This window comes from Lolium rigidum, chromosome 6 (genome assembly GCF_022539505.1).
Source record: "Lolium rigidum isolate FL_2022 chromosome 6, APGP_CSIRO_Lrig_0.1, whole genome shotgun sequence".
NCBI classification, from domain to species: Eukaryota; Viridiplantae; Streptophyta; class Magnoliopsida; order Poales; family Poaceae; genus Lolium; species Lolium rigidum.
The window spans coordinates 361501525-361511121 of NC_061513.1; the positions used below are offsets into that span (position 1 = coordinate 361501525).

Consider the following 9597-nt stretch of genomic DNA (forward strand, 5'->3'; position numbering starts at 1 on the left):
ACAATCGGCCGCTTTGCTCCCACTATGAGTGAGGAAGAATGTTAGAATGTGTATGAGATGAGTTAGGATTGACTAGGCCTCTAGATCATCTTGTACTCGAAGTATCTCGCTCATCTGTTTTACATGTGCATTTATACCTTTTGAGGATCCAGTGAATACAACAACACAAGTTCGGGATCTACAACTTGGAGATCGTGTTGATACGTAATGTTGCTTCTACTAGTTGTCGTTTCCAGCGCCTGAGGCCGTGGCGCTCCCGTTCTTCCCGTCGACGACAACCTCCATCATGGGTGCCCGGCTGGCCTTGACCTTGCGGGCCTCGAGGATCTGCTGCGTCGACTTGTAATAGATGGCGTACAGGATCACCTGCCCCACCGCGAAAATGACGCCCAACACATTGGGAATCTGCATTGAAAGATTACAAATTTAATCTTGACCAAGTCGCAACATGAAAAACGTGATCAAACCGGAAAAGATTTCATAATGGCAAACATGCCATTCAAATTCCGTCCAGTAAAACAGACGAATTATGGCACAAGAGAACACTTTTAGTTCGCATAGAACTGCATGCTACGCATTGTGGAGGTTACTTGTAGCAGTCTCAGGTGCATGTCTAACTAATGATCGTTGTAAAGAACAGTAAAAACAAGTGAAAACATTCATGCGTCTTAGATGACTTACGGTGATGTAGAGGTCGAACTTGATGAGAGCGTAGGCAGTCCAGCTGATGCCACATGCGAGCGAGGCCAAGGACAGAAACAGGGGCATATACTCCACACTCTTGGTCTGGATCACCATTTTCTGAAATGCGGACACCGAAATAAGCATGATGAAAAGAAGCCCAACCATATTAAAGCCAATTAATTGTCTACTATGTCAATTCATCCAAAGTCCACGCAGTAAAACGGAAACAACTTGTACAGGTATTAAGCAGATCAGCATGAAGCATGAAAATTACAAGGAAATTGAGGTCTGTGTTAATTTGGGAAGGCGAAACTAAGAGTGTTTACAAGAAGAGAAAAGGGCCATGAATTTTTTCTAAAAAGTGAAGGATGGTCAAAAAGAACATGAGTTTATTTGATACCACCGCGGTGACAAGTTTTGTCTTTCAGAAAAATATTTACATTGTTCAAGAGGTGGTCCCGGTAAAAATACTAGAGAGACCACGAGATTACTCATGAGTGCTTAGAGTCTGACGTTGGTCAATGAAATTACTATAGAGTAATCCAGCCTTCTTTTCATGTGTGCTTTATTCGCATTCGAACAGCACTTAGTCAGTATGAGCTGATCTCAGAATCAACCAATAAAATACTAGTACCACAAAATCTCACACGCGCGCATATACTAATTCCTTAGTGAGAGGAGATGACGAGAGTGATACGGATCGATGCGTACCATGCAGGAGAGCGGCGCGGCGTACATGGCAGCCTCGAAGAAGACGCACAGGATGCCGACGATCATGGACCTGTGGGTGTGCGTGTGGGTGAGGTTGAGGACTAGCGCGGCGACGACGGAGACAAAGGCGACCTCCGCGACGAGGATGAGGAGGACCCGATGTCGGGCGGCACCAACGGAGTAGGCGAGGAAGAGCGCGATGTAGTGGAGCTCGATGGTTATGCCGATAACATTGATGGTGATGATGAGCATGTTGTGCGGCGTCACTGCCGGGAGGCCGTAGAGCAGCCACATCATGCAGTTCAGAAGCGTGGCGAGGTATGGCACGGCCGAGTACTCCTCCACCGTCTTATTCTTCCAAATGCCGTAGAACGTCGGCCTGGAAATTCCATGGTAGGGAGCGTGAGTTCTCTTGCGTGTTGTCTGCGTAAACAGAAAACTAGTACTAGTAATTCTTTTCTAATCAGAATAAATAAATCAAAGTTATGGCCGGTGTTGCGTTCTCTCGAATTTGAACTTGTGTCCATGAATCTGTGTCTCTTCCTCGACGATGCATCATGCAGGAGACACTGGACAATTTATTGCGCTCAAAACCAAATCAATGACTCCGTTTTTTGGGAGAAAAAGAAATTGAAGTCACGTACCCAACAGTTATTTTTAGTTGGTCTTACCGTGGAAAAACAAATGCAGGGCTATTTCGACGTTAATAGTGCACTATAGCATATGGAAGGAAAGCTCACGGCAGTTTTTTATAATTTTGTTGGCTATGGCGCTATTGCAAAATGGCATGTTACATCATGCTAAATCATTATAGCATTGGCGTGCTATTTTTGTTAAGCCCGTAATACAAGCCTCCAAATTCTGTTAGATTTTATAATTTTCGTTAATCCCGTAATACAAGCAATTTATGGTCGGGATATTGTGTGTCCATAGAGCACAACATTATCTATGCGTAGAGATTCTTTCAGAATTTTTTGAAACTTCAATGTTGTGGTTTCAAATTTTTGAGAAAACCAAACTCCATTGATCGAGCTCGAGCTAAGTGAATTTTCACGCTATTTTAAACATTGATTCTTACACTGGGGATAGAAAGAGCACCACGGCAGTTACATTGCCTGCAACACAGACACAAAACGAAAAGTAAAATCAGGATTCAGGAGTAGATCTTGAAGAGCATCAGGAGCCGACAACACCCACAAGATTTTTGCTCGTCAAGGAGCGTTACAGAAGCAAAGGGTTGGAAACGGGACAGCGACGCACCTATCACTCCGATGGCCGTGCGGATGGTGTCCGGCGTCATGGTGGCTTCACGCGGCGAAGGAACTGAAGGATCTAGAGTGAAGGGATCGCCGGACTTTGGAGGGCAGCGGAGGGACTTCCGGCGGCGAGAGTGAACTGCAAGAGACGCGAGAGATGGATCGCCGCCGGAGTTTGGAGGGGAGGGAAGAGATGGATCGGAGGATGATACAAGTGCAGCGGACCCCTCTCCCTTGCTGTCCCTTTGGTCTGATACTCTGATCTGATGAGTGAATGGGAAAAATGCCAAACGGGGTCCTTTAAATAGCAATCTCTTCTCTGTTAGGCTCTCTCTCCATGCACAGTGTATAGGCGATCCCATCTCTCTATCTCTCTCTATAACAACCAGTACTCCAGACCACGTCTCTGTAACAACCAGGCCATGCCTCCATTCTGATCATCTTTTCTTTGCACTGCTATTAATTTCCTTTCGCCTTTTTCTATTTTGGTAGTGCATATCCGTATCATCTTTTCTTTGTACTGCTATTTCTTTTGCCTTCTTTATCTTGGTAGTGCATATTCTCATTATTGGTCGAAGTTGATGCCAAAAGGTATTGTGCCCACTTAATCAAGGTAGAAAGCAAATTAAAAGTATTGATGAAGACAGCTTAGTCGGTGAAGACACATACACAACAACATCAGGCCATTTACAACAGTTGAAAGCAACTTTGCAAAAATTATAACAATGCTTGTCAACTTCACAACAACGAAATACAATTTAACAACAACTAAAAGCAACTTACCGGCAAGTAAAAGCAATTTGATTGAAATAGCCCGGTTATTATATTTTGTAAAGAAAAATAAAAGAGAGAAACAAAGGAACCTAGTGGAATGGGGAGGATTTCGGCCCATTGGACTGATGTAGATTAAAATGGAATGAGAGAGTACCTTGAATTCCTTTCTGAGCTCCCATGCACCTATCTTGGATTGACTTATTATACTTTGCGTGCTAAGTTGCTATGGCTAGTAGACATTCTTGTTCTAGTCATATTAAATCAGATCTATTTTACAGTCGTTTTGTATACAAGTGGAGCAAATTAAAAATCAGCTATTCGCAAAAAAAAAAACAGCTACATTATAATATCTCATGAGCCATAGTGCTGGACTGCATCATATATTAAAATTCAGAGCCAAAGAAAGTGACGTTCTGCCTATCACTTGGTAAGCTACATGCTGCATGATCGTTAGTGGAAGTCGACTTTTATAGAGACCATGTTTGCGTGGCAACCTCTTTCCCCTAAAAAGATATCATTTCTCTTAATGTATTTTCAGGTGATTTATTATTATTACATAGTTGGTGATACATATGCAAATGGTACATACAAAAGGATCTGATCACTTCTAAGAATAACATGCAAGAACTTCTAACAAACGAGCTTGAATCAGCGCTGGACAACACCTGGTATTAATCAGTGCCACAGACTTTCTAGAAGAAAGCTTTTTGCCAATTCGGTGTTTTTAAGCCATATATGTCTGGGAGAGCTTGACACCTGTCCCCGGGTCCAGTAAGAGCAATTCTAATAGTGTAGTCAGTTGCTGGCTATAAGCCAAGTGTCATGTCATCTATAGCCAACTTAGAGCCAACACATACAATAGTGAGCTATAAAAATGTAGTACTTAATCAATGTGTGGCCCACCTTTCACTCTCACAAAGTGCCTAGGAGCACGTGCTAGAGCTGGCTCTTGCATAAGAGCCAACTCTCCTTCTCTCTCCTCCTCTCTCTCCTCCAACTAAGCAATAATATAATATTTTAATCCTTATAGCCAGCTGACTAGGACTTATTGTACTTGCTCTAAGTGATGTTGTACTTGCTCTAAGTGATGTTGTACTGATACTGTATAGTATATTATTTAGTGTGCGGAACATTTCCCGATTTTGGCAGAGTGGCGTATCGATCCGTACTTCCTGGCCCACACAGATGGTCGGTGCTGTACGTACCCGTTGTCACAGAGTCAAGCGTACCGTTGGACGTTACTGTCTTCTGCCGGAATATCAACACACTATTTCGGTTCCATCTACTTCACGAGCACTTCGTTGGAGAAAAATATCTAGTGATACAATCCCCTAAATGATACGATATAATTTCAGTTGTTAAAATTCAAAATTCCAAGTTCCAAAATATTTAAAAAAAACGCTGGGTGTTCATGGGGTGCTTGATTACAATTCCTACAATTTCAAGAACCAAATCTGAAACACACACCAAGAAACAAAAAAAACACAAATACAACATGAATAGTGACAAAGAAGACAACACAAATTGGCACTGCTTACATATCAATTTGTGTTTTCTCTCTTTGTGTTTCAAAATTGATTCTGGAAATTTTACAAATTGTGAACACTAAATTTTTTTTCGATTTTTTTAACCATAAAATTTTGAATTTTTCTAACTAGTACCATGGTATCATTTAGTGTTTGGTATCAGTAGATATGTTCTCCACCTCATTGTTAATTTTCTTCTGTGTGTCCTGTGAAGATGCATGTCCAACTCAGATTCAGATGTCTTCGGACTAAAACTACACTGCTCATCGCCTAAACCTACACGACACGGGGGCAACCCCTCTGGCAGCCTCGGGCCCCTTTCGCACCCCTCCCCCTCATCCTCTCCCCCACCACTACCGGGAGGACCCGTCGAGCAAAGTCTAGGCGGCAGGGCATGCTCACTCACGCGGTGGTGGCAAAGCTCTTTTGGTGGCGTATGGGTCGATGGCGGCTTGGCGGCGAGGTGTTGGGGGCTCTACAGCAAGCGAGACGAGGCAACACCAAAGGAGGCGCATCCTACCTGTGGCGGTGGCGCCCCTGTAACGGTCGTGAGCTCCGAACATGCTCAGGACAGATGTTCTTGGGCGGGCCTAGCCTAGGCTTGTTGTAGCATCTGGTCGGCGTGGTGGCGCCTGGTGGAGCCAGCTGATGGGCACCATGGGATTGCCGGCTAGGCGGTGGCGGGCTAAACCCAACGTTTAGCCCATGTTTCGTAGTGGTCGTGGTGGGACGATTGTCGGCACCTCTCGCTCGACTGATGGCTTTTTCAACTCGCCTCTCATTGATGGAGAGACCGAAGCAAGTCCTTTATGCACGCAGCTGATAGCTTTAGGGTTGGCACCAGAGCCAGTGCAAAATCCTATGTGGAGCTGACCACATCGATGCCCGAGTGCGCTGTCACCTCCTTGGAGGCGTGCTTGTGTTTCTCAGCTAGGGCACTAGAGAAACCCTAGATCCAGTCAATGGATTGTGCGACGGCGGGATGGCTGTGTTGCTTGATACGTCTCCAACGTATCGATAATTTCTTGTGTTCCATGCCACATTATTGATGTTATCTACATGTTTTATGCACACTTTATATCATATTCGTGCATTTTCTGGAACTAACCTATTAACAAGATGCCGAAGTGCCGATTGCTTTGTTTTCTGCTGTTTTTGGTTTCGAAATCCTAGTAAAGAAATATTCTCGGAATTGGACGAAATAAAAGCCCAGAGGCCTATTTTCTCACGAAGCTTCCAGAAGACCGAAGACGAGACGAAGAGGGGCCACGGGGAGCCAAACCCTAGGGCGGCGCGGCCCCACCCTTGGCCGCACGGCCCTGTGGTGTGGGCCCCCCGTGCCGCCTCTTGACTTGCCCTTCCGCCTACAAATAGCCTCCGTGACGAAACCCCCAGTACCGAGAGCCACGATACGGAAAACATTACGAGACGCCGTCGCCGCCGATCCCATCTCGGGGATCCAGGAGATCGCCTCCGGCACCCTGCCGGAGAGGGGAATTATCTCCCGGAGGACTCTACGCCGCCATGGTCGCCTCCGGTGTGATGTGTGAGTAGTCTACCCCTGGACTATGGGTCCATAGCAGTAGCTAGATGGTTGTCTTCTCCCCATTGTGCTATCATTGTCGGATCTTGTGAGCTGCCTAACATGATCAAGATCATCTATCTGTAATTCTATATGTTGCGTTTGTTGGGATCCGATGAATAGAGAATACTTGTTATGTTGATTATCAAAGTTATACATGTGTTGTTTATGATCTTGCATGCTCTCCGTTATTAGTAGATGCTCTGGCCAAGTAGATGCTTTTAACTCCAAGAGGGAGTACTTATGCTCGATAGTGGGTTCATGCCTGCATTGACACCTGGGGAGTGACAGAAACCCCTAAGGTTGTGTTGTGCTTGTTGCCACTAGGGATAAAACATTGATGCTATGTCTAAGGATGTAGTTGTTGATTACATTACGCACCATACTTAATGCAATTGTCTGTTGTTTGCAACTTAATACTTGGAGGGGTTCGGATGATAACCCGAAGGTGGACTTTTTAGGCATAGATGCAGTTGGATGGCGGTCTATGTACTTTGTCGTAATGCCCAATTAAATCTCACTATACTCATCATGATATGTATGTGCATTGTCATGCTCTCTTTATTTGTCAATTGCCCAAGCTGTAATTTGTTCACCCAACATGTTGTTCGTCTTATGGGAGAGACACCTCTAGTGAGCTGTGGACCCCGGTCCAATTCTCTTTACTTGAAATACAATCTACTGCAATACTTGTTCTACTTGTTTTCTCTGCAAACAATCATCTTCCACACAATACGGTTAATCCTTTGTTACGAGCAAGCCGGTGAGATTGACAACCTCACTGTTTCGTTGGGGCAAAGTACTTTGGTTGTGTTGTGCAGGTTCCACGTTGGCGCCGGAATCTCCGGTGTTGCGCCGCACTACATCCCGCCGCCATCAACCTTCAACGTGCTTCTTGGCTCCTCCTGGTTCGATAAACCTTGGTTTCTTTACGAGGGAAAACTTGCTGCTTGTGCTCATCATACCTTCCTCTTGGGGTTTCCCAACGAACGTGTGAAATACACGCCATCAAGCATATTTTTCAGCGCCGTTGCCGGGGAGATCAAGACACGCTGCAAGGGGAGTCTCCACTTCTCAATCTCTTTACTTTGTTTTTGTCTTGCTTTATTTTATTTACTACTTTGTTTGCTGCACTAAATCAAAATACAAAAAAATTAGTTGCTAGTTTTACTTTATTTGCTATCTTGTTTGCTATATCAAAAACACAAAAAAATTAGTTTACTTGCATTTACTTTATCTAGTTTGCTTTATTTACTATTGCTAAAATGGCCAACGCTGAAAATACTAAGTTGTGTGACTTCACAACCACAAATAATAATGATTTCTTATGCACACCTATTGCTCCACCTGCTACTACAGCAGAATTCTTTGAAATTAAACCCGCTTTCTTGAATCTTGTCATGAAAGATCAATTTTCGGAATTAGTTCGATGATGCTTGCTGCCCATCTTAATAATTTTGTTGAACTATGCGAAATGCAAAAATATAAAGATGTAGATGGTGATATTATTAAACTAAAATTGTTCCCTTTCTCATTAAGAGGAAGAGCTAAAGATTGGCTGCTATCTCTGCCTAAGAATAGTATTGATTCATGGACTAAATGCAAGGATGCTTTTATTGGTAGATATTACCCCCTGCTAAAATTATATCTTTGAGGAGTAGCATAATGAATTTTAAACAATTAGATACTGAACATGTTGCTCAAGCTTGGGAAAGAATGAAATCTCTGGTTAAAAATTGCCCAACCCATGGACTGACTACTTGGATGATCATCCAAACCTTCTATGCAGGACTAAATTTTTCTTCACGGAATTTATTGGATTCAGCTGCTGGAGGTACCTTTATGTCCATCACTCTTGGTGAAGCAACAAGGCTTCTTGATAATATGATGATCAACTACTCTGAATGGTACTCGGAAAGAGCTCCACAAGGTAAGAAGGTAAATTCTATTGAAGAATCCTCCTCCTTGAATGATAAGGTTGACGCTCCACCCTTCGATAATACTTGATACACACTTTCTGCGCCTAGCTGAAAGGCGTTAAAGAAAAGCGCTTATGGGAGACAACCCATGTTTTTACCTACAGTACTTTGTTTTTATTTTGTGTCTTGGAAGTTGTTTACTACTGTAGCAACCTCTCCTTATCTTAGTTTTGAGTTTTGTTGTGCCAAGTTAAGCCGTTGATAGAAAAGTAAGTACTAGATTTGGATTACTGCGCAGTTCCAGATTTCTTTTCTGTCACGAATCTGAGCCCACTGCCCTGCAGGAAGCTCAGAAAATTATGCCAATTTACGTGCATGATCCTCAGATATGTACGCAACTTTCATTCAATTTGAGCATTTTCATTTGAGCAAGTCTGGTGCCATTTTAAAATTCATCAATACGAACTGTTCTGTTTTGACAGATTCTGCCTTTTATTTCGCATTGCCTCTTTCGCTATGTTGGATGAATTTCTTTGATCCACTAATGTCCAGTAGCATTATGCAATGTTCAGAAGTGTTAAGAATGATTGTGTCACCTCTGAATATGTCAATTTATATTGTGCACTAACCCTCTAATGAGTTGTTTCGAGTTTGGTGTGGAGGAAGTTTTCAAGGATCAAGAGAGGAGTATGATGCAACATGATCAAGGAGAGTGAAAGCTCTAAGCTTGGGGATGCACCCGGTGGTTCACCCCTGCATATATCAAGAAGACTCAAGCGTCTAAGCTTGGGGATGCCCAAGGCATCCCCTTCTTCATCAACAAATTATCAGAGTTCCTCCCTGAAACTACATTTTTATTCGGCCACATCTTATGTGCTTTTTCTTGGAGCGTCGGTTTGTTTTTGTTTTTGTTTTGTTTGAATAAAATGGATCCTAGCATTCACTTTATGGGAGAGATACACACTCCGCTGTAGCATATGGACAAATATGTCCTTGGTTTCTACTCATAGTATTCATGGCGAAGTTTCTCCTTCGTTAAATTGTTATATGGTTGGAATTGGAAAATGATACATGTAGTAATAGCTATAATGTCTTGGGTAATGTGATACTTGGCAATTGTTGTGCTCATGTTTAAGCTCTTGCAT

General features: G+C 43.2%; 1 protein-coding gene across 1 annotated transcript; it reads right to left on the reverse strand.

Moving 5' to 3' along the window:
• Positions 1–62: 62 nt before the first annotated feature.
• On the reverse strand, positions 63–2927 carry LOC124667035 (bidirectional sugar transporter SWEET4-like). The gene is made up of 5 exons (XM_047204370.1): positions 2656–2927; positions 2474–2510; positions 1396–1774; positions 682–801; positions 63–405 (listed from the first exon to the last, which is right to left on the reverse strand). The coding sequence occupies exons 1-5, from the start codon at positions 2693–2695 to the stop codon at positions 220–222; spliced, it is 762 nt and encodes a 253-aa protein (XP_047060326.1). The 5' UTR covers positions 2696–2927; the 3' UTR covers positions 63–219.
• Positions 2928–9597: the final 6670 nt, after the last annotated feature.